This window comes from Ailuropoda melanoleuca, chromosome 4, assembly GCF_002007445.2.
Source record: "Ailuropoda melanoleuca isolate Jingjing chromosome 4, ASM200744v2, whole genome shotgun sequence".
Classification (NCBI taxonomy): domain Eukaryota; kingdom Metazoa; phylum Chordata; class Mammalia; order Carnivora; family Ursidae; genus Ailuropoda; species Ailuropoda melanoleuca.
In genome coordinates this window covers 105,168,172-105,196,094 of record NC_048221.1, presented here as the reverse complement: position 1 = coordinate 105,196,094, position 27,923 = coordinate 105,168,172, and the positions used below count along the sequence as shown (strand labels likewise).

General features: G+C 54.4%; 1 protein-coding gene and 1 long non-coding RNA gene across 22 annotated transcripts; one reads left to right on the top strand and one right to left on the bottom strand.

Annotated features, from left to right (window-relative positions):
- Nucleotides 1-1,560: 1,560 nt before the first annotated feature.
- On the bottom strand, nucleotides 1,561-25,974 carry SH2D6 (SH2 domain containing 6). 21 transcript variants are annotated; one of them, XM_019803359.2, is made up of 16 exons: nucleotides 25,592-25,974; nucleotides 25,446-25,471; nucleotides 25,111-25,145; nucleotides 24,824-24,906; nucleotides 24,628-24,736; nucleotides 24,001-24,059; nucleotides 23,301-23,367; nucleotides 22,379-22,401; nucleotides 21,880-21,940; nucleotides 21,413-21,491; nucleotides 20,828-21,006; nucleotides 20,301-20,359; nucleotides 20,131-20,201; nucleotides 19,953-20,036; nucleotides 19,622-19,780; nucleotides 7,968-8,336 (listed from the first exon to the last, which is right to left on the bottom strand). In XM_019803359.2, the coding sequence occupies exons 1-16, from the start codon at nucleotides 25,592-25,594 to the stop codon at nucleotides 8,081-8,083; spliced, it is 1,353 nt and encodes a 450-aa protein (XP_019658918.1). In that variant the 5' UTR covers nucleotides 25,595-25,974; the 3' UTR covers nucleotides 7,968-8,080. The 21 variants fall into 21 exon arrangements, 17 of the variants coding, with proteins under 17 accessions (XP_019658922.1, XP_019658925.1, XP_019658926.1 ...); XM_019803360.2 differs by having other exon boundaries at nucleotides 24,824-24,894; XM_019803363.1 differs by lacking the exons at nucleotides 7,968-8,336; nucleotides 25,111-25,145; nucleotides 25,446-25,471; nucleotides 25,592-25,974 and adding exons at nucleotides 1,561-1,658; nucleotides 2,295-2,412 and having other exon boundaries at nucleotides 24,824-25,100.
- On the top strand, nucleotides 22,383-24,878 carry LOC109490162. The gene is made up of 3 exons (XR_002143430.2): nucleotides 22,383-23,781; nucleotides 24,476-24,631; nucleotides 24,744-24,878. It is a non-coding gene; the product is annotated as an uncharacterized LOC109490162 (long non-coding RNA).
- Nucleotides 25,975-27,923: the final 1,949 nt, after the last annotated feature.

Below are 27,923 nucleotides of genomic sequence, written 5' to 3'. Positions count from 1 at the left end.
AGTTGCACAAAGTCCAGATGTGGGCTTGGCATCTCTAAAACTCTCCGTCTGGCCTCATGGTCACAAGATGGCTGCGTCAGCTTGAAGCACAACTTGCAAGATCACATCCAAAGCCAGGAAGCAAGAGAACAACAGGGAGGCAGAGAAGGGCCTTATTATCATGCTTCTTTAAATTTATCAGAGAGGAACTTTTTTTTCCCTCAAATTCCCCTGAAAAGACTTATCCTCAATCTCGTTGGCCAGCACTAAGTCACTAGGTCACATGACATCTCATGCTGTCATGGGAGTGGCTGAAGGAGAAGGGAGAGGAAATGGCCATGGAGCCATTGCGTGTCTGACTGTGACTGCCACCTACACAAGCTATGGCTATGGCCAGCTTGTGAGTTAGTGGCAGGGGTGTGAGAGCCAGTTGTGCACATCTCTTCCCTACCCTGCATTTACTGAGGTCACATGGGTAGTTGGAAGTTGGCTGAATTGACCATGGTGGGAGTATTGATGCCACAGAAGTTGCCCAATACTATAAATCCAGTGTTTTTATCAGCACCCCGCTGATGAGAGATGATTTTTATTTGGCTTACACTTTCCCAAGTTTTGTACAATGAACACGAATTAACTTTATAATAGGAAAAAAAATGTTTTTAAACAAAAGAGGCCTTACCTTCCATCAGATAAAAAATTAACTCAACATGGATGAAATGTGTAAACATAAGGGCTGAAACTGTAAAACTCTTAGAAGTAACACAGGGTAAAGCTTCAGGACATTGGGTTTGGTAATGATTTCTTACATGTGACACTGATGCACGGACAACAGAAATAAAAATATACAAATCAGACTGCGTCAAAATGGAGAACTTCCGTGCATCCGAGGACACCACAGAGTGAAAGGCAAACTATGAAATCGGGAAAAATATGTGCAAATTGTATGCCGATAAGGAATTAAGATCCATAAAGAACTATGATTCGACAACAAAAAGTAAAACAAACGACTCCATTAAAAAATGGGCAAAGGACTTGAATAGACATTTCTCCAAAGAAGATCTACAAATGGCCAATAAGCACATGACAAGATGTTCAATATGTCAGTATCACTAATCATTAGGGACATGTAAACAAAGTCACAAGGAGATGCCACCTCACACCCCTGAGCGTGGCTACTATAAAAAAACAAAAACAGAAAATAAGTGTGGGCGAGGGTATGGAGAAATTGGAACCTTTGTACGCTATTGGTGGAAATGTGAAATGGGGCAGCCGCCATGGAAAGCAGTGTCATGGTTCCTCAAAATATTAAAAATGGAATTATTGTGTGATCTGGTGATTCTGCCTCTGGGTATATATCCAAAAGAATTGAAAGCAGAGTCTTTTTTTTTTTAAAGATTTTATTTATTTATTTGAGAGAGAGAGAGAGAGAGACCATGAGCGGGGTGGAGGGCGGGGGGGCAGAGGGAGAAGCAGAGTCCCTGCTGAGCAGGGAGTCTTCCATCGCCTTCGTGGGGCTCGATCCCAGGACCCCAGGACCACAACCTGAGCTGAAGGCAGACGCTTAACCAACTGAGCCACCCAGGCGCCACAAAAAGAGTCTCGAAGAGATATTTATTCACCCATGTTCACAGCAGCATTATTTACAAGAGCTCAAAGGTGGAAGCAACCGAAATGTCCATCTATAGATAAATGGATAAAAAAAAATAAGGTATAGACATGCATGCAATGAAATATTGTTCAGCCTTTAAAAGGAAGGATGTTCTGACACATGCTACAACATGGATGAACTTGAAGACATTATGCTCAGTGAAACGAGTCAGTCACAAAAAGACAATGTATGATTCCAATTACAGGAGGTCCCTAGACTAGTGAAATTCACCGAGACAGAGAATAGAGTGGCGGTTGCCAGGGGCTGGGGGCGGGGAAGGGAGAATGGGGAGATGTTATTTAATGGATACAGAATTTCAATTTTGCAAGATGAAAACAATTCTAGAAACTGGTTGCACAGCAATGTGCATATACCTAACATTATTCAATCATATCTTCAAAAATGGCTAAGATGGTGAATTTTATGTTACATATATTTTACCACAACTAAAATTTTTAAAAAATTTTCTGGGGACAATATCTAGGGGCATTTAGATGGCCCAGCAGCTGACATACCATACAGCACAGTCTCTGACAGAACTAGGCTATCCCGAACCCCTGACAGCAGAATTGTTTCCCTTTATACCAAGAAGGTTAGGAAAGCACCAAAATGTGTGTGTGGGGTTTCCCTGGGCCGACATCGAGGAGTTCGTGCTGTGAGACCTCACCTTCCTATGAGGTCGTCTCAAATGAACAAACATGTCAGCAGGGCCGATGGCGGTCCCGTGTCTGCTAAATGTGTCCGTGATGGGATCAAACGCGCTTTCTTTACTGAGGAACAGTCGTCTGAAAGTGTTGAAGGAAGGACAGAACAAAAGCACAGAGTCAGAAAGCTAAATTTAAAAATGCAGCTTTTTTTTTTGAGTAACAGAGATTTTTTTGGTAAAGTTTGATTTAAGCTTGAGGTGGAAAATGGAATTTAAAAATATTTGAGTCCAGGTGAATCCAGACCCTGGACAGACTGACTTTCCAAGGTAGCTGAGGACAGCAGCTGGTAACTTAGGCTGGACTGTGAAATCCCTGAAGACCACGGGAGCAGGACTTCTTGGTTGTCCGGATAAGAAGCAGGAGCAAAGACCGTCCTGCCCCCTTCTGATCTGGGGGGGCTCCTTTCTGAGACAATGAAAATTACCGGGCTAGGATTATGACATTGCAGTCTAGTTTAAATGTTCACCTGTAATTCATACTTTAACATGAGAGATACAATAAAATAGAATTGTACTTTTCACAGAATTTTAAAGAAATAGGAGTCCATTGGGCATCACAGGCCGGAAGGCCAGTCCCTAAGCCACACTGTGTCTTTTTTTCATTTCTCTCAGGGCCTCTCTGTGAGTGTAAGTATAATTCTATTTGGAAATAACACCAAGAGTCTAAATTTGAGACCTGTTGTAAAAGTGAGCCCGAGCCTGATTGCCCTCCTGCCAGCCGCCGGGTACCCACCTCCAGGATCGGACAGGACCTGGAGGGAAGCCATTTGGGACCTGAGAGAGAACGCAGTCTGTTTGAGAAGCCTGGTCAGAACCACCCTGAGAATGGATTTCGGCTTCTCCAATGTCTGATCCTCAGTCTTTTATCTTTGCACAGATTCAGCAATTGTGTCTGTGTGGGTGTCTCCAAGCCCCCACTTCCGCCTGACCTCTCTGGTAACTCCAGTCCCACGCTCCCACCTGCCTGAGAGAAAGGTCCACTTTGCTGCCCAACCAACGCGGGCCCCGAAGCTCAATGCTCCAAATTGACCTCATCATTCTACCTCCCAGACCTGAAACCTAGAATGATTTTCAACTCCTCCTTCTCCCTTGGCACAGGGACCCAGTTAGTCACCACACACAGTCACCCGCTGTTGGTAATGGCTGTCACACTCAGCCCATTGTAAACGGTGTGAGATTGCCATGGGTGTCGAACCTGTCAGGAGATCAGGAGGAATGGGACCCCGCCTGGAATAGGCTGGCAGCAGCACGGGAATCTGTCACTAATGGCAAGAGTGGTGTGTAATGGGAGCAATGGGGTGATGGGTGAGATGAGGAGATGTAGTCAAGGTCAGTGCCAGGTTCCCAGGCTAAGAGAGGTCAGACAAGCATGGAAGTCATGAGCCAGAGCAGAGCTGGGAGCTGAGATTTGGGCTCCTAGGACAGAGCATGGGCACTGTGACTGGCTTCTAGGGACAGAGTTTTGCTTCGGGGGGTGGCAGTGGGTTCTCCTTGGAAAGTCGAGGCCTGTGCTGTCTTAGCTGCATTGTGGCCAGGCCTCATGGAACCGTGTACCCTTAACACACTCCCTCTTTTCCACCATCCTACCTCCCCACAGCCCAGAGTGACTCCTTCATTGCCTTGACTCTGAGAGACGTATCTCGACCTGGGAGAAGACCGTTATGCTTCCAACCTGGCAGCCTCTGGAAGGGAAGCACCCAGCATCTGTTGCACACCTGCTGAGGCTTTTTGTGTATTTTGTCACGTTCATCCTGGCAGCAACACCCGAGACAACTGACATTTGTTCAGTGACTTAGGTGTTTATTTTATTTTCACTAACACTAACTCATCTGACCCTATGGCAACCCAGTGAAGTGGTCAGAGCCCATTTGGCAGATGAGAACCCTGAGGCCAGAGGGATTAAGGCGACTGCCTAAAGTCACCCAGGTCCTCGTTACTCCAAGTGTAGTCCTTCAGTATCCCCTGGGAGTTGTTAGAAACATGGGATCTTGGGCTCCCCCCAGGCCCCTGAACCAGCATCTACACCTGAACCAGGACCCTGGGGATTCGCAGGCACATTAAGCTGGTCTGGGGAGTTGCTGGAGGAATCTGTACTAGAAAGTGGCCTGACGGGGTCAAGTTGGCTCCACTCAGCGATGGTGGCCGCGAAGACCAGGTTACCCACAGCTCTCAGAGTTGAGCGCGACCCCTGGCCCTCGGCGGGGAGTGACGCTGACAGAGCCAGCGGCTGGATGAGGAGAGAAGCGAAAGGGAAGGCAAGTCGAGGGGTATCTGTGGAGCTTCTGCTGGGTGCCCGCTGCTGGGGCTCCGGGCACACAGAGCAGGGAGGCCTGGGAGCGAGACACAGGAGACTGCCAGGGTGGCCTACAACCCAGCCCACGGAGGCAAGCTACGTGGAGAAGGGTCCATCTGCAGCGGAGGGCCTCCCTGAGCAGAGGCAGAGGGAAGGCAGGAGGAGGCCAGGAGGCCTGTGGTGTGGTGGCCCTTCAGACCAGGCAAGTGGGTGCAGGTTCGGTGCGCCGGGCAGTGTCTCCGCAGGGTGTTGGCTGAAGAACGCCCTAGTGCCTACTTCTCTACCCTTGGTTTCCCTCACCCGTCTCCTCTTCTCAGGGAAACGTCTGTGTTGACTCCATTGCAGCTCGTAGAACTGCTCCCCGCCCTTTCCCAGAACCAGCCCTGAGTCCCTCAGCCCCCTTCCCTCTTTTTGAGTCTTGATAAAGCCGCCACTCCGCACGCACCTCGGGAGTGATCTCTGACTCCTCCCCTTCTTCTGACCTTCACATTCAGTTCCCTTGCCTCTGCGTGAATTATCTCTGGTAAGAACCCTTTATCTCACAATGTCTCCCTACCTCTCGTATCTCCACCCCCCTCCCCCACTCAGGAATCTTTGGAGGCTTCCTTTGTGGAGTTCGAATTCCACAGCCTCAGCTACTGTTCTCAGCTCTCCGTGCCTTCCTCCCACTTGACCATGTCTTTCACTCTCCCCAGTGTTCCCGTTGACACAGCCATCCCCATCATGCCCCACCTTCCCTCCCTCAGATCCTTCTTGTCCATGCCTGCTTGTCTGCCCCCGCCTGGGGAGACCTCCCGTCCTTGTGTCCTCTCGCCAAAGCCTGCTCGTCTGTCTCTGCCCATAACATGCCTTTGCTTCTCTTTTGTTGGGATCGGAACCGAGGATTTGTGGCCCGGATTACAATGATGACCCCTATCAGGCACAAATGTCCCAGGAAAGACTGGAGTGAGAGAGCGATAGAGTCACCCACCATGGTGGTCTCTGAGTTCTGGGCAATTGGTAATTTTTTTCTTCCTCCTTTTATTTTTTTTTTATTTATTTTTTTAAAGATTTTTTATTTATTTATTCGACAGAGAGAGACAGCCAGCGAGAGAGGGAACACAAGCAGGGGGAGCGGGAGAGGAAGAAGCAGGCTCATAGCAGAAGAGCCTGATGTGGGGCTCGATCCCAGATCGCTGGGATCACGCCCTGAGCTGAAGGCAGACGCTTAACCGCTGTGCCATCCAGGCACCCCTCTTCCTCCTTTTAAAAAGTATTCTCCTGTCTTCTAGGTTAAGCATGTGCTGTGCTATAATGATACAAAGAACATAAACGATTATGTTTTCTAGAGCATGGATGGCAGTGAGAAAGAGGCTGATGGGCAGGCTACTGTCAGGAAGGGGGCAGTTGGGTGGCCCCAGGTGGTTGGCGTTGGGGGGATGGGGAAGTGGAAAGTGCAGTAGTTAATTCGGACCTGGGCTTGGATCCCAGCTTTGCACCTCACTGTGACCCTGGGCAACCTTCTGAGTTTCTACATATGCTAGTTGTGTGGCTTTGGGAAACTCACGTAGCCCCTGTAAGCCTGATGATTGATTCAACAACTTTAATAACTATGGAACGACGCGCCAGGAACGGTTCTGGATGCTACAGTCTAGCTATGCACAATTCACACACAAGGTCTCCACCCTCGTGGAGTCTCTAGAGGGGAGAGGCAGATAATAAACGTCCAAGAAAGGTGTAATCTCTGATGTTTATACAGGCACACATGTACACAAACACATATATGGTATCCCAGGCGGTGATTAAGTGCCATGAAGGGACTGTAAAGAAGGATCTAGAGGCTGGAGTGTGGGAGGGTCTGCTGTCTTAAATATGGTAGTTCAGGGAGGCCTCACTGAGGGGGTGACATTGAAGCAGAGATAGAAGGAATGAGAGAGCCAGCTCTGTGAGTGACTGGGGGAGAGAATTCCACCTGAAAAGGACAGCAGTGCCAAGGCCTCCAGGCAGGAGTGGGCTGTGGGTCTGAGGAGCAGCCAGGAAGAAGCCAGTATGGAGGGAGCCAAGTAGGGGAAGTGGCAGGAGGTGACAGCAGGGAGGTGGCAGTGGGCCTGATGGGCCATGGTCAAGACTTCGGTGGCTAAGGATGGCGGCAAGAGGGGCAGTGGTGCGTGTATCCCGAAGGCAGAGCCAATGGGGTTTGCTGATGTACTGACTGCGAAGTGGGACTACAACACCTCAAGCAAGAGTCCTTGAACCAATGTTGGTCTGAGCACTGGAAGGATGAAAGTGCCATGGAGCTACTTACTGAGATTGGGAAGTATCGAATGCCTGTTTAAATAACCAGTGCTGTGGTGGGACGGGCCCTGTAGTTCTTAGAATGATTGCAACACACCCTTCGGTATTAAGGGAAACTTTTTTTAAAAAAATAAAGGTTTATTACTTACAGGACCTGGAAATTACATAGCATACTTGGGACCACAGAGTGAGGTCACAGGGAGAGGGAGAGAGAGAGAGAATGCACGTGGAGGCCTGGGGTCAAGGGTGGAGGCCTAGGGTTTCACAGACTCACTCTTGTTGGTGAATTTAAAACATAAGAGGGGGAATTTAAAGCATGAGAAGAGAAAAGGCAAGGGGCCCAAATGATCAGTTATCAAAATTGACCAAGATCTGTAAAAACAAAGGAGCCTCAGTCCAGGAAGCGGCCTGGCTCCTGCTCTAGTCCCGTAGCTGGTAATGTGAAGTGGATGCCTCTTAGAAGTGATACCTTGGCAATCCGAGCTGAAGTCAGGCACTTGCATTACAAAAAAGAAGAAAATCAACTCCAGAGCTTCCACTACAGGAAGGCTATGGAAGGGGCACAATGCAGGGGGGCATGCTGGGGGGGGGACAATTGGGGGCACAATAAAGGTTTGATTTTGGATAGTGTGTTGGCCGTATCTATTAGATGTTCAGGTCAAAGTGTTGAGTAGACAGTTGGGTACTCAAGCCTGGAGTTCAGAGGACAGGCGAGGGCTGGAGATGTAAACATAGTTATTGTCAGCGTAGAGAGATGGATCTCATTTCATGACCTTGGATGAGGTCATCTGTGTGAGCAAGGACAGAGAAAAAGGAAGGACTGAGTCCTGGGGCCCTTCAATGTTAGACATCAGGAAAATGAAGAGGAACCAAAAAATATATGGAGAAGGAGGGGCTGGTGAAATAAAGGGGAACCACAAAAGAGTGGAGGCCCAGAGGCCAGGTGAGATTGTGTTCACTAACCATGAACCCTTGTGTTGTTGCTAGTATTGTTGATGGGCTAAGTTCAGGCTCTGTGTGGGTGATTCTATTACTACTTTATCTGGAGGAATCCTATTATGGCTATATTAAAGAAAGGCCACCATTTTCAATGGTCAATGGTTCAACAAACCAATTCCAATCCAATTCCATCCAATTGAGTGCAAGTCATCCTGCACTCCAAATTAGGTTAATCCTGATCTCACACAGCCACCTGTGACGGAAATCCAGAGGGAACAAGGCAGTGGTGGGGACTGGGTGGGCCTGGGGAGCCGGGCTTGGGAGGAGGCCACATTTGGAATCCTTGGAAAGCAGGTGGGGCCTGAGATCCCACAACAGAGCTTTGGTCTCTGGGGAGCATGGTGAGAGTTAGGTGAGGTCCTGGGCCCAGAGCAGTGCCCTGGTCCCTCAGAATGCTGACACTGTGAGCCGAATGAGCAAGCCGGTAGAGGAGCCAGCTGTTGGAACAGACAAGTTCTTTTGTGAGTACTTTGTTTTCCTGGCATCCTGTGGAGCCTCCAGCTTCCTTCTCAGTGACCCCTGACCTGCCACACCTTAAATTTGCCATTCCCTCACCCTTCTCCATACTCAGGTGTCCCCCTCTCTGAATCTAGCCCCTGACTGCCACCTGTTCTGTCCCTCCAGCAGCACGGCCTCTGATCCTCTCAAGTCAGCACCCCCTCTGGTCACGGTCGCAGGGCTCCCTGCCAGCCCTCCCTCCCCGGGGCCTGTCGCCCACCAGCATCCTCACTCCCACCGCGGAACAGAGCCTGAATTCACACACTAGCCACGGCAGATACTTTTTGTTCTCTGAAATTAATAAAATCTCCCTCTTGTTCCTGCTGCCTCAGTGAACAAGCACATCTCATGCTTTTTGAAGCCACTGTCCCTTGTTATTACCCTGTTTTCTCAGAGCCTAATCACTCTGCGCACATTATAACCTTCGGAGAGACATGCTTTACTGAAGCGAGCCTCTGCATGTAAGACGGAACTGGAGGAGGCACCAGGGCTCACCCCAGAGAAACCCCGAGGATCACACAGAGGTGGGGGTGGGGGAATTGGGAGGAAGGAGGGGATCACAAAGGAGGTCATCCTCTTCAGCTAGATAACTGTGCACTTTGCATTTCACAGAGGAGAAAACCTCTTTGTCATCCAGTTGTAATTTGCAACACTCTGTATCGCTCGTGGGCAAGGAACAGAACGTTTCACCATAGGATGATTCCACCCCTGAGGAGCCAACTCATGGCCTTGGCCTCCTGAGCAGGGCCATTAACCGAGCCAACTACGTAAGAAAAGAACTCATAGGGGCGCCTGGGTGGCTCAGTCATTAAGCGTCTGCCTTCGGCTCAGGGCGTGATCCCGGAGTCCTGGGATCGAGCCCCACATCGGGCTCCTCTACTGGGAGCCTGCTTCTGCTGGGAGCCTGCTTCTTCCTCTCCCACTCCCCCTGCTTGTGTTCCCTCTCTCGCTGGCTGTTTTTCTCTCTCTGTCAAATAAACAAATAAAATCTTAAAAAAAAGAAAAGAAAGAAAAGAAAAGAAAAGAAAAAGAAAAGAAAAGAAAAGAAAAGAAAAGAAAAGAAAAGAAAAGAAAAGAAAAGAAAAAAAAGAAAAGAAAAGAACTCATAAGGCCCAGGCCTGTGGGTCAGCGAGTTTGGTGATCGGGCATGTGCATATGTCCAGGTAGCAAACTTCAGGGCCTTGGGATGCCCCTGGAAGAGACAGCACACCCTCTGCTTCTCTCATTGGACCTCGCCAACATTGTTTCCCACTGCTGGGGGCGCTGCCCAGGGCCCAGCTCAGATCCAGCTCAGAGGGGTGATAGAAGTAGAGTCCTTGACCCGCCCTTGCAATGTCCATAGTCGAGCTGTGGCAAAAAGATACTGAAGAACTCAAGGTGGTTTAGAAGGCGAGGGGAAGACATCGGGGAAGTGGAGTGATGGAGACACCAGGGTGCCTCCGCTTGAAGTGTGAGAACTTGCGGCTCCTTAACATCCTGGCTCCTCAGCTTCCCCGTCTAAGGAATGAGGCCAATGCCATCTGTCCTTTGCTCTTGCCTTGGGCATCTAGCGAAGTAACAGGTGGAGGGTAGTGAAGGGGAGAGAACCGGAACGTGGGCCTGCTGTGGAAAGCTAATCTCTGGTCACTTCCTGTCCATTCGCAGGGAGGGTTCAAAGCAGGGCAGTTTACCCTTCCTCATCCCGAGCAGGAACGCGAAGCAAGATGTGACCTCGCTGTGCAAGCTCTGATAATCAAAAATCCCAGGGCTAATCTAGCCTGTCTCTGGAAAGATACACAAGAAACCGGTAACACTGCTTTTCTCCAGGGTGGAGAACAGGGCAGCTGGGCGAAAGGTATGGGAGGGACACTGTCTTTCTCTGTGTTAGACTCTTTTGTGCCTTTTTAATTTAATACCATGTGATTATAATATCTAATAAAAAGTAAGTATAATTCCAACTTAAAAGTAGTTCTAGGAATTGGTTCGATGTGGGGACAGAGTCGGGAGCTGGCTTTGCCCTGGGTGTTCCCCCTTCTCTGACCATGCGCGGTTGGTGAAGGGCTAGGAGCGTAGACCAAAGGGCTTGCAGGGCCCTGCGGGCTGGGCCTGGCGTGGCCCCTGCAGCCGCTGTGTCATCTCAGAGTCCTTCTCTGCCCTCCTCTTCACCTCTAGCTCCTGCGAGCACTTTCTGCCAGGCCGGTGAGCCTGAGTCGGGGGGGGGGCAGCGGGGGGGGTGCTTGCCACCGGCACAGGCTATACCCTCCAGCGCAGAGCACTGTGTGCTAACCTACCTGCGAGCTGGGCCAGCCTGAGCTCACCAGGCTCACGAATTGCATCAGCAACAAGCAACCCTGGGACGGTGGGCAAGGGTCATGACGATGTGCACATGGTCACCCGGAGAGGTTGAGGCCCAGGCCCGGCCGAGGGCAAAGGGCATGCCCAAATGGAATGGGGCAGATGACAAGGAAGGCCTCCTTCCACCCTGGCATCAAAAGGGAGGCCAGCAGTGGCCACTGTCGCTGGTCCCGCGCCAGACTGCAGGGGCCAGTCCTGAAGCCTGCTTCAGTCCCCGGGCGGGCAGTGACCCTGACCCAGCAGGTGGCAGCCTGAGGTTGTTGTGACCCATGAGCCTTTGTGTGAGGGAGCAAGTGACACCTCGGAGCTGCCACTTCGGGGCTCTGAGTACTTGCCCCCATCTCTGTGCTCCCAGAATGAATCCAGGCCTTCCCCGGCAGGCTTGGCTCCCAGTGTACCTCCACCCCAACCCCGCAACTGGTTCTGCCAGCTCCCTCCTCCTGGCCCCCAGTGCCCTCGAGGGAAGTTCCTCTACCTCCACGGGGGCCCAGGAGCAGGCAGGTCTGTGGAAGGCTGCTTCCCGTTCAGGCGCAGGCCCGACGGACTGGACGAAGGCAGACTGAGGATGCGGGAAGACCCCGTGGGCACGACGCCTGGTTCTGCCCCTTAGCCTCTCCGGGCCGTAGCTGCTTCATCCAGGGCTGCCCTACATCATGGCATCGTCCCTTGGAGGACGTCACATGTGGCACACATCATCCACGTTATGCTATTACACCTCATGTCATTATCACTGAGCCCTTAGTCAATGGATGCTGACTGAACCCTCATCTCGAGCTGACGGTGCCTCGGGAAGGTGGTCGGGCCTTGGCATCCCTCCCTCTGGCCTGGGCATTGAACGACAGAGTGAGAGCAGGTAGAGGTAAGTCTACCCTCAAATGGGATAGGAGGGTCTGACCTCCCGGCGAAGAGAAATCAGGCCGGGCTGGACAGAGCCTGAGAGCCAACGGGTGCCCAGGCCCTCCCTGAACAGGTCCCCCAGAAGCAGAGCTCTGGGTCCCCGCTCTGTCCACAGGCTGCAGGTGTGGGAGAGCTGGGTTGACTCAGAAATGCCCAGCGCTACCCCGGCTCCCAGCAGCACCTGTTCCCAGAGCCTTCCCTTAGGGGGTCCTGCTCTCCTTCCAGAAGGAATGGAGCTAGAGACTTAGGAGGGCCAAGGCAGAGGGGAGTGAAGGGGTATGTTTTCTGGAGCACGGAGGGGTACGAGAAGCTCCTGCATGGGAGACTGGCTGAGCTCAGCCGGCTCTGGCCTTGCATCAGCTGCAGAGCTGGCTGCCTGGCCCTGGGAATGGGCAGGAGCCTCCCCAGAGCCGCTTGGCCCTGCTGCTTGCTCTCAGGGAGAGGGTGGCCAGCAGGAGCAGGCATGCCTGGGGCTCCTTGGGCTCTGCATTTCCAGGTCAGCCAGCTGCCCCAACTCCCAGCTTCCCAGGCAGCAGATGGCCTGTGTGATCAAGGACAGGCACAGCCGAGGGCCTTGGGAGGTCCTGGCCTGGCCAAGGTCTCCTTGCTGGAAGCCTTCCTAACATCGGTGGCGTCTCCCAGGTAGACTCAGGGACTCTGGAGCTGGTTCCTCTCTGGCCCCTGACATCACCGCTTTAAAAATGACGCTGTACCAACAGCAGCAGGTGCCGCAGATACGGGCAGGACATGTGGAGACTTCCAACGTGGCCTTGATCTCACAGCTGCCTTATTAACGATTCACCTCAGGGTTGAATGCGACAGGAGGTTCACGGACGGGTTCCTGTTCTGTTGTTCTCCCCAGTGTTTGGGATTTACAGAATCCATGAGAACTGCCTGGCACCTCTTCTGTCCCTGGATCCTTTTGGGGTACACAAGTGCATGTGTGTCGGGGAGAGGAGTCTGTTCGAAATGGAAGTGCAATGCCAGCTCCCCTTCATCTCCCCTCTTCCTGGAGCTTCTCACAGGGGCGTGCGGAGTTTCTAGGCATTCTGGGGAGCACCCATCAGCCCTCCTCACTCTCTGACCAACAGTTTCTCTTGCCAGCCTCCTCCTGCTCCAAGCCCATTGGGGCCGCTGTCTTGTGATGTCCTGGGAGCTGAGCTGAGGGCAACAGGCAAAGGAAAGGAGAGCTGGCGGGCCAGAGCAGAGAGAGTAGGCTGGGGGGGTGGGGCAGGGACACAAGGGCTCACGGGAGCCAGGGTCATCCCTAACCTAGTGCTTCTGGCCTCTCCTGGACTCAGTTTCCAAGTCTCCCTCACTTCCTCTCCATCTCCAGGCCTTATCCCCAGCTGAGGTGGTGCTAGAGAAAAAATGCACCCCCCCCCCGCCATCATAGACTCCTCTCTCTTCCTTGGGCTTTCATTTTCTCGTCGGTAACATGAGGAGACAGGACAAGATGGCTCAAGTGCTCTAGGAGTCCATGATAGCGTTCTTTTGCTAGAACTTTCTCTTTCAGTGTTCCACCCCCTTGCAGATCCTGCCTTGGTGTTTGTTCTTGGATTTTTGCTCCTGGTCTCTGCCACTCTGCCCCAACTTCCAGGCTTTTATGGAGACTGGGCTGATCCACTCATTATGTCAGGACAAACATTAGGCTCTTCCAAACCTACACTTGCCCTTTAGAAGCTGTATCTACTGGGTTTCCAATTAATCCAATGTGCACGGCGAAGGGGGCGCTTCTCTGCAAGGAGCACAGAAGACCAGCTCAGCTGAGGGCAAACCTTGTGGGGCTGAGCAGGAGGGCTGGAGGGGGGCGGGGGAGAAGCAGAGAACGTAGGGGGAGGCAGGCCAGGCTATGAGAGACACAGTCCCGGGCAGCACGCAATAAGCCCCAGGCCCTGAAGATCTTGGGATATCGAGGTTGGAAAGGCCCTTGGAGGTTACCTAAGCCGAGCACCCTGCCCCTCCTATTCCATTTTAAAGATGAGGCCCAGCAAAATAAAGTGACCTAAAAGAAAGTATAATTTGATACCAAAAAAGGAGCAAGAACTTGATTTCCCTTTAAAAGATGGTCCTTTAGATGGAATAATTTTGCTGCAGGAAGAGCTCACTGTGCGGGTTGTGTTTTTCTCCTTTTTTGTCACCAACTGGTGATGTCATCATCATGGTCCATGGATGTTCTGAGGACCAGATTTGGAAACCACTGTCCTGAAGTCCTTCTCCTCCCAACACCCCCTCTCTCCTCAACCAGATTTGCAAAGTAAACAAAGGGGACATCTGGGTCAACTGAGATCAAAAACACTTTTAAAACAACCTCAGTATCCCCATAAATGGTCATGGCAGCCATACAGGAAGCAGGGACCTGTCGCTCAGAGTAGGGCGCAGGCAGAAACTCTGCCTCGGGGCTCTGGGTCAGGGCTAGGACCTAACTCCATGCCAAGCAGACCGCGGTAGGTGGATAGGCAGGTAGGTAAGTAGCTGGGTGGCTTCTCGCATATCTTTGGCACATGAGGAGGATTCTGGGAAAGACAGTGTGTTCCCCCCATCCTGGCGGAGAGGGCTTTTACGTCTTCTCATTTGAGGGTCTTAGAGATTGGGAGTGAAGGTGGGGAGGAGGAGCCCTCCGGTAGGTGTGGAGGGGAACAGGATGCTAGTTCGGTGCCTGGCACATAATACACACTCAGTAAACACTGGTGAGTGATGTGTGGGGCGTGTGGTATAGTTTATGGCAGCTCTAGAGCCAGTCAGACAAGCCCAAACTCTGGTTCTACCACTAATGGCTCTGTGCTTCAGAAAAATCCCCGACGCCCCCAAACTTCAAGCACACAAGTGCCTGCGGCAGGCAGGGGTCTTCTTAACAATATCAGAAGCCATACTCCCACGAGCTTAAACCAAAAAGAAATTTCTAGCTCACACAGCTGGGAGCGGCACTACCGCAAAAGCAGTGACTTTGGGGCAGGACTCAGTGTCTCCAAGATTCTTGCTCCTTGTCTTCGTCTGACTTTTGCAGATAAGCTCTGTCCGTGTGGTGGGGACGGTGGCCATTTGCAGCCTAAACTCAGGTTTGGAGAGATGGCTTCTCTCCCTCAACATCAATATATCCATCTCAGAGAAAGCTTTGATTGGGCCTGCTTTGGCCCTAGTCAGACCGAGGTCACATGCCTGGTCCTATGGTGCGGGGAAGTGGATGACGTCACCAGGAGGAGGGTGATGGGAAAGCCAGGTGGGCAGACAAAACAATAATCACCGTACCTGTAATACCTAAAGGTCGAGAGCGCGTGTGCGTGTGTGCGTGTGTGCGTGTGGAGGGGGTGTTGGGGAAGCCCGAGTCAGAAAGAGCCCCTGAACGGGGGCATGCAGGTGGGACCAGTACCAAGCTTGGTCTATTCACAGGATTATCATTAGGGACCAATCATTTGGCTCCACCATATGTCAGGCTCCACATTAGGCTAAGTATATGTTACATAAATCATTTCTCATTCTCACAGTAACCCTGAGAAGTAGGTATTATTAGCCCCATTTTAAAAATAAAGAGACGGTTGCCGGAGGGGAGGTGGGTGGGGGGATGAGGGAACTGGGTGGTGGGTATTAAGGAGGGCACTTGATGTAATGAGCACTGGGTGTTCTATGCAACTGATGAATCACTAAATTCTACCCCTGAAACTAATAATACACTCTGTGTTAACTAAATTGAATTTAAATAAAGAATTTTTTTAAAAAGTAAAGAGACAGAATTTAAGGACACACAGGCAGTGAGTAACTGAGCCAGATTCAAACTTGGGTCCTTCAGATTCCAGAGCCCATGTTTTCGCCCAAGGTCAGGCTGCCGCTTTGGAAACTCAAGCTGAAAGCTTGCTGGATGGTTGCAGACAGCACACTGCGAGCCCCAGCAGATGTGGTCTTGCCAGGGACTTTCACGCACTTTCTAGCCGCGTACTTCCTCTGCTCCCTGTCCCAGGCCCTTCCTGGCAAATGGAGACATGGAGTCGGGCAAACCACTTGTGGTAATACAGGGGCTTCTTCATCAAATGGCATTTTTCCCAGACTTGATCCCCCAATCAGTGACCCTGCCTGGAATTTTCCAGAGGAAATGGGGCTAGGGTGTTCGGAGGGACACTGGCATGGCAAAAAATCAAAGGATGTCATCTCTCACCTAAATCACAGAAATATCTGCAGCCCCTAATTGTTCTCCCTGTCCCTGTGCCGCCTCTCCAACCCACTCAGCATGTCACAACTAGAGAGACCCTCCTAAAATACAATGCCTCCTGCACCCTCCCCTGCTCTGCTCCCCTTTGCCCACACTCATTATGGAGGCTTCCCAGGCTCCTGGGGACCCAGCCCCCCTCCCAACTTGTCCAGCTTTCTCTTTCACACTGCCCCTCACACTTGGGAATGCAAAAGACTTGGAGCAATAGGATAGCTAGGAACCATAGGTGGCCATTTAAATTCAAATTAATTAAAATCAATTCTAGTTAAAACTTTAGCTCCTCAGTCACAGTAGTCCCATCAAGTGCTCAATAACCTCTTGAGCTAGTGACTACTGTGCTGGACAAGGCGGACATAGAATGTTCCTAGCATCACAGAAAGTTCTGCTGGAATTTTCTCTTACAAGGGAAGCTCTGACCAAGGAACGTGAACAGCTTTAGAGGAATCCAGGGTAGATCTGACCTATTCAGTGACTTTTTTTTTCTTTTCTTTCTTTCTTTAATTCAGTGACTCTTTCAACAAATATTTGGCACCTATTGTATTCCAGGTCCTGAATACACAATAGTGGGCAGTGGTAGCTTGGTCCTTTCCTAGGAGTGAAAAGGCAATCGCTAGAAGGTGTCCTAAGTGCCTGAGCCCAGATTTGCGGAACTGGGAAGGCGTCTTAGAACAGGGGACATCTAAGTGCGACCTGAAAGCTGAGGGGGTACTAGCTAAACTGAGTGGCTCTCTGGATCAAGCTCTCTTTGGCCCTTAGTGGCCCGTATCACAGGCTGTTCCCTCTACTTGAACTGCTGCTCCTCTCTTTCTCCCCAGGGACAGAAGGAGGGAGGCTAGTTCTTTAAAGTTAGTCCTGCAGCTGGGGCCAAGCAGAGTCTCTGTTAGCCCACCAACTCAAGAGCTCTGTGCTGTGGCCTTTGCTCCCCCTCACAGGTCAGCTGGCTCTAGGGCTTAGCTAATTCAGGGCTAGGAAAAGCAGGCCCTGGGGCAGAGGGCTCCTCAAGAGATGTGAAAGCTAAAAATCAGGTGGGAGATGCGAGTCCGACTGCACCCAGAGGCCAATACAAGGTTTGGCTCTCCACCTTCTCCAGTCCCTAAGTCCCTGCCTGGGTCAGGCTGGGGAAAGTGTACAGGAGACAGGCCACTCCCACGTAGGACCTAGAGGGAGCCAGGACTGGCTAACAGAGCCGAGGGAAGCTGGCCTGGGGTCTCCTATCCCCCTGCTTCTGTGCGAGCCACCAGCTGTTTATCCCCACTCCCCATCACACGTTTGCACCCACCCTCATCTGGCCCTGTGCCACCTGCCCCATGCTGCTCCTCTACCCGGGGCCTGGCCAGAAAGTACAGCGGGACTTCAAAGTGACAGTCATTGACCCGAATTCCCGTGCGTGTTTATCTGGGAGACAGGCCCTAGCGCGCTGCCCATCAGGCCCTGCACTGTCCTCACCGCCTTCCAGAGCACGCCTCACTTAAGCCTCCTCCCTCTAGAATCGTTGCGTAGGGACCTCTATCTCCGCCTCTATTAGAGAAATTAAGGAGAGGGTGATCCATCAGAGCCGGCAGCCCGGGGGCCAACCGGCAACGCCCCACCGCCCAGCCTGGCCCCGTATGGCACTTGCATCTCACGGCGCCCGCGGCGCCCCTCGCCCATCTCCCCGCGCTCCCGCCGGGCCTCAGCACGATCCGATCCGGAGCCTCCCTGCCGGGCCAGCGCCCGGGATCGGCAGGGAGGCGGGGCCGGGGGCCCGGCTGGGGGTAGGGGGTCCGGCCCCTCCGTGCCAGCCCGAGCGCCAGGCGGCCGCAGAACCGCCCTTTGTTTGGCGGCGCTCGCGGCTTCTGCGCAGTCACGGTCACATGGCGCTTCCGGCACGGGGTGTTACGGGCGCCGCGCCAGGGCTCGCGGACGCCCCCGCCCCTGCGTGCCCGCCGCTCCGCCCGCCGGCCGGCCGGCCGCCTATCTCGGAGACCCCAGGCTCCGGGAGCCGGAGCGGCGGCTGGACCTTCCCTGCCGGGCCCCGCAGGCGGCTCTGCTCCCTGGCCGCTTGTCTTCTCTGAGCTCCACCTTGGGCCTTCCATAGCTTTTGATCTTAGGACTGGCGTGTCCAATACCCAGTTGCTTCCTGGGGTCTGCCTGTCTCCCCTACTCTCTAGACAGCACCAAGTGAACAAAATCAGGCTCATCTCTCCCTGGGGCAACACTGTACGGCAAATAGGTGGGGGACGAGGACTTAAGTCCGTTCTCATCATTTAGTGGGGCGGCAGAGACCGCACCAAGCCTTTCCCACACTTCCCCCAGCCCTGACCCGACCCCCCCCCACAGCCCCTCCCCCGCAAACAAAATCAAACAAAAACCAGCCACCCCAGGATGGCCTGCACCTAATGTCTAAGGTCAAAAGACCCAATCAGGGACAGAAATGGGGCTGGCCCTTCCTGCCGTGGCCTGGCCACCCCTGCTTCATCACTCCCAGACCCAGTCTGTACCCCGGGACACTTAAGGACCTCGGGACCTCAGGGAGGCCACCTCTGCCTCGCTCAGCAGATTCAAGAATTCATTCAACAAATATTTATTGAGAGCGGACTATGTACAGTGCTACCAAAGCTGCCAGCCCTGTGCTAAGCCCCCGAGAGCATGTGAAAGGATTCTCTTTGTGTCCAAGCAGGGCTCTGGGTGGCCGCCTGAGGCTCAGCTTCCCTGAGGAGGCCTTTATCCAGCGCCCCTTGGGAGGCCCTAGTAAACAGGGCCGACACATCCATGCCTGGGGCCTGAGAATGGGGGCCCTGCCTGAGGCCTGCTTCCCAGCCTTGGAGATGCAGCAGGGAGGGGCAGTGCCAGACTCCAGGTGAACATGGGGTGGGGTCTCAGGGGTTCTTTCTGCTTCTGGGCAACCTTTCCCAAAGCCTATCATCCAGGCCTGCAGGGACTGGGGCAAGGGAAGGGGACGGCCTGGAGGGGTGGAGACCTGGGAGAGGCGAGGGGGGGACAGCCCAGGGTGGCCAGGGCAAAGAGAAAACTACAGCACGGGGGGTGCGTGTGTGCAATCCGCCGTGGCATCAGGGCTTGGTGGGGAAGAGCAGGCAGGTGAGCTGACGGCTGCCGCTGTGTCTGTCCACAAGGGGCAGGGGGTGCTGTGTGTAGTGCTGGACCATGGCGCCCACGGAGGGGAACAGCTAGACAGGAAGCAGGGCATCGGTGAGTCCCCAGAGCCTCATGCTGGGAGAAGCTTCCTGAAGGAACTGTGGGACTCTGAGGAGGAAGCTTGTTCACATTTTTCTAAACTCTTTTTCTTCTCCAGTTTGCCCCATGAAGGTCCACTGCCATTTTATGCCCCATTCCAGGCCTTGCACAGCTTTCTTGGACTGCACCCGCGGGCGTGCTGTTAGCCAGGCCAGGTGGAAACAACCCTGGGGCCTGCCTCTGCCCGGGTCCTCCAGCACAGGAACCTCAGCAAGTGCTGGGCACAAAGTTGAGTCCTTGGCATAGATCGGAGTCTGAACTACCTGGGCCCTGCTCTCCTCCTACCTGGGGTCACGGCAGGCACAAATCCCCACCCCCCAGCCCCACCCATGCCTGGGGCCCTGGGCAGACTGAGCCCGGCAGGAGGGGGTGCCTCCCCTAGTTGAAGCAGACCTCTGAGAAGGAATTCAAGTCACGGGCCTCTGTCATGGCCCTCCAGTCCAGAAAAACTGCAAAATGTGGGTTTTCCCCTGGGCAAATGTGCCTGCCTGGGCCCAGCACACGGCTCTGTGGTGGCCTCTTGCCTGCAAGTCCCTGTCCTCCTCCAGCACCTACCTCTTCGTGGTTCCTGCCCTCCCGTCCCAGGGCATAGTGGCTCCCACTGTCCAGCCGCCGGATGGGAATGTTAAAGACCCGGCCACCGAGATGCACCGCCAGGGTGAGGGGCTGGGAGCCATGAGGCTCTGAGCTGGGGCGCACAGTGTAGGCCCCGTCCTGTGGAGGAGACCCCATCTGTCAGCCTCATCTCCCACCCGTCTACCTGCAGCCCTGGTCCACAGATGGCCAGCACCCCCCCTCCCACCCTCCCGTCCCCAGAGGCTCAGCCAACCACACCCCATGAGCAGAAGGGTATCCGCGAAGGCCCAGGGGCGCTGCAGTTGCCCACCTTTCGGAATCGGAGCAGGGCACTCTCAACAGCATGGCGGTCACAGTTGCCTGAGTACCAGGGCTGAGCCAGCAGGCTGCCGTCCTGTACATACACACACAGCCATTCAGAGACGTGCCAGGGCACTGGAGAGGGGCTGGGGGGCAGAGAGCCCTGGGATGCAGTTATCTGTGCTCACATCTGCCTTCCCCAGACTGAGTCTGCACCAGCAGAACAAAGAGGTGTCCGTGCCTGGTGCCCAGCGCCGTGCTGCACACACACGTTCAATGTGTTGCTTGCAATGGCGGACGCCAGCCCAAGAGGGTTCCCTGTTGGCCTCCTCTCCGCCCTCTCCCAGCCCCCCCTCACCTCAGTAGCTGAGGTGCTCCAGGTGGGTGCTCTAGAGGAAAGAGAGGATCTCCTTCCAGCTGGAAGAAGCAGATTACAGAGTTGAGGCTGGGAGGGTTTAGGCGAAGAAGGCTTTGGGCCTAGCTGCAGAGGTGGGGGTGGTTAGAGGGCCGTGCACATAGGCCTGAAGCCCAACACAGGACCCTCGGTGCTTCACCTCTCCTCTCCAGGTCTCAGGCTCCGGTAGGACTTATCAGCTAGGCCACGTGTGACCTCCAAATGAAGGGTGACCTTGAGGTATAGGCTGGGGGTTTCCCGCTTTGGTGAAGATCCTAGAAATTGCCCAGTGGGATCCCCTCAGGCCTGCTGTCAGCTGAAGTCAGAGGGGCAAGGATTCCCACAGCAAAGTGGGGCATGAGAGGTGGGCAGGGGGGTGGGGAGCAGAGTTTGTGGCCTACAGGGCTGTGGCTAGGATGGGCTGGCAGGACTGCGGCTACGGTGGGCTGGCAGGACTGCCTGGGGTTCATGCTGAAGACACCTATACTCACTTTTAGAGGTGGCATTCGCTGCTCCCTGGGACACAGAAAGGCTGGTCAGAAGAGACTCAGTCCTGTAGCCCCATCCGCTGGGCCTGAAGTCCCTCCCTGAGCCTCCCCGCACCCCAGGCCAGTTCTCCCCTGGGTACCAGCCTCTTACATTCCGAGCTTCCTGGGGGGCTATGGTGGGCCTGTGGGGGCAAGTTGAGGAAGAGAGCTCAGGTTTTTTTTTTTTTTTAAGATTTTATTCATTTATTAGACAGAGATAGAGACAGCCAGCGAGAGAGGGAACACAAGCAGGGGGAGTGGGAGAGGAAGAAGCAGGCTCATAGAGGAGGAGCCTGATATGGGGCTCGATCCCATAACGCCGGGATCACGCCCGGGATCACGCCCTGAGCTGAAGGCAGACACCCAACCGCTGTGCCACCCAGGCGCCCCGAGAGCTCAGGTTTTACCTCCTTTAAGAGAAAGAGACCAGTGAGCCCAGAGATTGCAGGGTCAGAGCTGGGGAAGCCTGAGTTGGCCACATTATGCACGCGCATGCGCGCGTGCGCGCGCACACACACACACACACACACACCCCTGGTGGGCACTCACCTGGGCACCACTGATACCCTTGGCAGAGAGATTGGGGGCATCAGGACTTGGGAGCTCAGAATCCGAGTCAAGGCCGGGCCTGAAAGAGTGAGGGCGGCTGGGCTGGGCTGGGCCCCAGGCAGGGAGATTCCTGCTGACCGGGGAGGGGTGCAGACTCCTGCAGGGCCTTCGGCTTCTCAGCAGCCCAGGCTCTCTGGGAGTCCTTCCAACCAGAGGGAGCGCTGTCCTGCATAAGAGCTGGGAAGCCCCATGCAGCCCTTGCTTAAGTACCCCTCCCACTATGCATAGCGGGGGTCAACCTGGACCAAAGGCCGAAGGGTGGGTGTCCATGTGGGTGTCTGAAGGCAAACGTGTATTGGTGGAGTGGTGAGGGACGACAAGGGAAGAAGATAGAGCCAGAATGTGTCCTGTTTTGAGCAGCTGAGGGTCCCAGGCAGGAGGGATCTGGGACAGAGGGAAGTGTTCACCTGGACTAGGCTCACACTCCAGGTAGAGGTTCTCATCAGATTTCTCTGGAAGGCCTGGTACCTAAGGGTTTGACCAGCAAGTGGGAGAGTGGGTGAATCCATCACTTGGGGTAGGGGCAGCTATGGGCATCTCCTTCCCCCCTCACAAGGTAGACTTCCTTCTGAGAGCTAACTAGATGATTCAAGCTGCTCCCCTGCCTGGGGAGGAGAACCCACAAGCACCTTCCCCTTCCGAGGTGCCTGGAGGCCCCAGCTCTCCTAGAATGTGGGCGTCCAGGAGAGCTCTGGGCGAGGCCTTCCCCAGTAGCGCAGGACAGCTGCCTTACACCCTGTCAGGGGCCTGTGGCAAACAGGGAGCCACTCTGCTCTGAGCCCTTTACCTTGGTTTCGGAGGTATTTTCTGGCCCTCCCGGCCCGCTACCCTAACCCTGCCAACTTCCTAGCCAAAACCCTAGAGGGTGAGCGGGGCGGGGGTGGGGGGGATGGAGGGGCCACTCACCACCCTGGCCGGTGTAGCCCACCCTGGGAGGAAAAGGAGAAATCACCAGTCAGAAGTGCAGGGAGAAAGGAATTCAGCGAAACTTAGGCTGGAAGAGTGGAGTGTCCTCAGACCTTATCTGAGGGCATCCTCAGAGCCAGCTTTGAAGCCCCAGGAGGAAGCCACCCTGAGCTCCGATCGCCCCACTTCACAACCCCCCCGGCTGTTGCCCAGCTTGACCACCCAAATGATTGGCCAGGCTTGCTCCAAATGACTTCGGGCTATTCCAAAAATCAGAACCGCGCCCAAGCCCATGAAGGCGTACTAATCACCGAGCACAGTAAACACAAACGAATGTGCCTCGGGTTAGCTGTTTGGCCCGAGGCAGGAGGAGACTGCCCCTCTTGGGGCCATTTTCAGACAAAAACACACTGGCTGAGGTCCCTCACTATCCCAGCATCCCAGGGTTCTGGATTCACAGGCCTCAGGGCACTTAGCACAGGCAGAGTCTCCGACAGCGACAGCAGTAATGCAAGGATGGAATCAGAGGCTGGTGGCCATAGGTCCCCTTTGATGGGGGGATCACATTCAGATGTGTTTCACCAGTGAGAGTCCTCCGGGTGGCCAAGGCTGCCCTCCAGATGTCCTCATGCCAGAGTGGCCCTGGCCTGCCCCGGGGGGCCACAGCTTATGCACAACCCGACCTGGGAGTCAGCAGCTCTGCTGCTTTGTGACCTCAGGCAAAGCATTTCTGGGCTCCAGTCCCCAATCTCCTTCTGAACCGCCTGCCTTAGCGGGGATGGGGAAACCTCAGGTAAAAAAACGAGGACCCTAGCAGGAAACCAAGCAACCTGAGCTGAGCTTTACCCTGAGAGGGCCAGGACTCCCCATCTCAGGGTGGGCAGTGAGCGGGCCTCTGAAGAAGACAGGACATCCTCATTACCTTGCTTCCCGAAGGGGAAGGGCTGCCCCTGCTTCCGAGCCTCCTGCAGGCTCAGTGCTGCCTTCAGCTGTGGGCACAAGGGGGCGGTGAGGGAGAACAGGGTTAGGGGTGGGGGGAGGGAGGGGAACTGAGGCAGGGGAAGGACAAAGATGGCGGGGCGGGATGCTGCGGGGTGATGTGTGTCTGTGCAGCCTGGAGACCACTACAGCACAAGAGCTCCTGTGCAGTGGGGACTTGGCCTCTGTTCTGTGGCTCTTCCTTTGTTATGAATCTCTCCCCGTTTTTGTTTTATTCCAGGAAAATCTATGAGGAGAGTGGTAACTTCTGAGACCGTAAGCTTCTTTCAGCACAGCGGGCCTTCCGAGAGCCGGCAGTAAGGGGTTTCTTCCCTCTCTAGGCAGGGAGGGGTCCTCAGGCTCCAGGGTGCAGGGAGGGGTAGACGAGACTGCCCTGCCCTCCCGGCTTCAGCTCCAGAGGATGGGTGAGTCCCGGTGGATGCTGACGGCTGGGCAGGGGGTTCCGGGCAGGTGGCAGGTGGGAGCAGCAAGGGCTAACAGGCTCCGCTTCTGACAGGGGACCTCTTGAATGCAAATATGGGAGAATCTTGCAAATGAGATGCCTCTTAGATTTACTCCCTGGGAAATGGTAGCTGGGTGGGGTGGGTGGGGAAGGAGAGACTGGGGGTGGGGGTGTTGTTCACCGTTGTGGCCTGGGGCTGTGGTGGTGGTGACTTGGATGGGCCCAGGGGGCCAGGGTGATCTGGAAAAGGCCCCAGGCATCGTGGGTCGGTGGGTTCCTCCCACATAGGTTCCCATTTTCCTGCCACCCCCCACCTAGCCTCTATTTCCTCCTCCCCCCTCTCCCCCTCACTGGCTTCCCCACAGTCCCGTCTCCATGGCAACTTGAGGAGGCCAGCTTTCCTGCCCCCACCTGGCCTAGCGGAGGAGCCCTGGGGGTGGGATGCCAGCAGCAGCCCGGGCTCTCCTGGCATCCCCACCCTTGCTCTGAGAAGTGAGGGATCTCAGAGGAGGCCCCAGGGACCCTGTCGGGCCTCCTGCTTTCCCACTGTTGCCTTGGTTACAGTGCCCCTCCAGGCTCTTCTCCCCTTCCCACTCTTCCTCCTGCCTTTCTCCCTCCTCCCTCCGCCTTTCCTTCATCCTTCTCTCTCTGCCCAGCCCAGAAGCTTCCGCAACTGCCAGCTGAGGCCTCCCCTTGCCGCCCCAGCACAGACAAAGGGAGAAGAGGCAAGGCCTGGCCGTCTTTCCTCGTGGGGACCCTCTGTCCTGCCTGACCACCCAACTCCCTGCCTCAACTCCCCAGGCCTTACCCAAGTACGGAGAGTCCTTCTCGGGGTCAGGAACGTGGGCTGGGGCAAGACTGAAGGGCAGAGCCTCACAGGGGGGCAGCTCGTATTCATCTTCCTCCTCCTCCTCCTCCTTCCAGAAGCCACAGAAGAGGGGCAGGACCCTTGGTAGCCACTGTGGCCCACCTCACACCACCCCAGTCTCAGCAACTGCACTTACCTCGAATCTCCAGGTTCCTGGGGCGGGCCGAGGAGATGGGCCGGGGGCATCTTCGTTCCAGGCTTGGGAATCTGGACAGGGGACTGATGAGACTGGCCTCACCTTCCAGCGCCCCCCACCCTGCAATGACTTACTCTTTTCCCCAATATAATAAAGCAGCTGCATTTTTACAGTGGGTCTTACTGCTTCATTGGACTCAGAGGAGCCATTCACGATGAGCCTTTCCAACACTGCAGCAGGGCCAGTGAGGTCGGCATTTTGAAAACAAGGGGCCCACCGTGACTTACCTACACTTCTAGGGGGTGGAAGGGGTGGCCCCAACCTGCAATCAGACTCTAGTCAATCCGCACTGCTCCCAGGCCATTCACACCTGAGACTATGTGAGTGGCGCCCCGTGGAGTTGTGTGCCAGTAGCCTGGGACCAGCTCAGCAGGAAGAACAGTCTGGGGGTAGAGCTAGTGCCTGGTGGGTATGTGAGCTGGTGCCCCAGTGAAGCCAGTAGTGGGGGAGCCCTGGTGCTCACAGTGGGGTGGAGGTAGGTGAATGGTCTCACTGGGCAGGTAGGGCTGTGCCCAGGAAGGGGGCAGCGAGGTAGAGACAAGAGAGGAGGCAGAGGACTCACCGGAGCTTGCTTCCCCTGAACTGGTCCTGGAAAGAATCAGGGGGTAGTCAGTGTAACCGGGATGCCTCTCCCTGGGAGAAGTCCTGGGCCCCCAGGGGTGGTGGGCACATCTGTGCGCCTGGGGCTGCCCCAGAACAAACTCTCACCATGGCTGGCCTGAAGGAGCTATGATTCCCGGGAGCCCAGGCTCTACCACAAATGGCCTAGGGACAGAGGCCCTATTATTCTCATCATTTGCATCTGACAAGCACCAGGAATGTGGGTGTGCTGTGGCCTCTAACCTCAGACCAAGTTGCCCCAGGAGGCTCCCATAAGCTCCTCTCTGTTGCCTTCCACAGCTGCGGTCCCTGGTCTCCAGCCCCCCCTGCCCCACTGGAGAAGAGCTCTCCCCTCTGCTCCAGGGCCTCAGGCCCAAAAACTGGACCAGTGCTCAGAAGCTTCCTGTAGCTCTCTGATCGGTGCCCCCAGGAGGCTCCAACTCACCCCTCCACCAGCCAGACTGTCCTTTCCCAACACACAGAACATTAATGGGCAGGTCAGGTTGAAAATGAGAGACTGTCCTTGCACTTTTCTTAAACGCTTTACACTTGCTATCCTTCCCTGGTGAATGGTGACCAATGATCAAAGAAACAGAGGTCAGTGAAAAGCTCAGAAATATGCATGTGTATTTAGTTTGACAGCTTCCTTTCTGGATGGCTGTATTTATTCATTGAGTAAATATTTATTGAATATCCTCTCTATGCCAGGCACTGTTCCAGGTGCTGAAGATGTTGTAGAAAAACCAAAGGAATCATGTGTATTTCCTGCTGGATCGTCACAATGGCCTCATGATGCTGATGTGAGTTTATCCCTGCAGTTGAGATGAGGGAAGTGAGCGTATGAGTCAGAGCAGGCTCACCGCGGAATACCACTGAGGCGGTGGCTTCAACAACAGAAATGTATTGTGTCACTGTTCTGGAGGTCAGAAGCCCGAGATCAGTGTGCCATCAGGATTCATTTCTGGTGAAAGGTCTCTTCCTGGCTTGCAGACGGTCACCTCCTCGCTGTGTCCTCACATGGCCTAGACTGCGCAGGCATGGAGAGAGATGTCTCTGATCCCTTCTTAGAAGGACACCGGTCTGATGCAATCAGGCCTTCACCTTTATGACCTCATTTAACCTTAATGACCTCCCTAAAGAGCCAGTCTTCAAATCCAATCACAGTGGGCATTAGGGCTTCATCATATGTGTGGAGGAGGGCAAATGCAGTCCAGAGCTCAGAGGCTTTGAGGAATTGAGTGGCTTTCCCAAGGTCAGACAATTAGAAAGTGTGGGAGGTGGGATTCCGCCCGAGGTTTACCCAACCCAGAGCCTGTGCACCAATGAGTGGGCGCTCCTGTATCTCTTCCAGGGTTGAGTCCTTACCCTCCTTTCCTGCGATGGAATTGGACACAGCAGAAAACATGGCTTCCTTAAGCCTGAAGGAGTCCATGACTTCCAGGTGTTCTATTACTTGAGTGAGTTCTGGAACTTTAGTATCTGAGAAGTGTTGGGGGAAGGGCCTGGGGTCTGACTTTGTTTAAACCAGAGACTGAAGGAACGCAGATGAGGATCATGAATGTAAGAACATTCTAGGGTACCGTAACTTTCCTGTGTCTGTTATTTTGGTGATGTCTTGGCTGTTGTCAGAAAGGAGAAGTGAAGGCCATGTACTTACATCTTTGGAGGCCACGCGGCTGGGACACTAGGGAGAGAGCCCCACGGTTGGAGCTGGCCACAGCCTTCAGAGAGGAAGACCAGATGATTCCTGGGACCTGAGGGCCAACGGGCACTTCAGCAGCTATGAAAAATCACTGGGGTGGCTTAACAGGGACCCATGTGGTAGAGAGGGAAAATGAGTAAACAAAAACAGAGAAACAATCTAGGCCTGGGTCAGGGATAGGAGGCTCCTCCCTGACCTCCCCTCCCCATTTGACCTTTGTTCCACGTTTGGACGGTAATGCAGGGGCAAGCTCCTTTACCAAGGGGACCTCCTCTGGGACAAGGTCAGCAGGTCCAAGTCAGCAGGACGCTCTACACACCACCCCACTGCTCTAGAAACCCAAACCCAGTGGGTTTCCAGTCAGTACTGCTGGGGCCCCAGCGCCCCCCTCCTGTTCTGGGCTTTGCATAGGCAAATTCCAGGACCTGGGTGAGTGAAAGGGCCCCAGGCACAGAGGATGGAATTGTGCCATCTGGGTGGGGGCACTGGCAGGGACAGATCAGGGAGAAGGGGGTGTGGAGGAGGCCTGCCTCGTGGCTTAGTCTCACCCTGGCCGGCCTTCCGTGGGGTGCAGACTGTGCTGCTTACTAATTACACAGGCAGAGTTGGACAACCGCTTTCTTGTCTGGTGCGGGACTGCTCTGTGCAGAACCATAGCTCTTCCCTCGGGATGAATTCCTAGAAGTGGAACTGCTGGAAGCTCACGTTTTGTTTGCAAGCCTCCATTGCCGGGTAGCC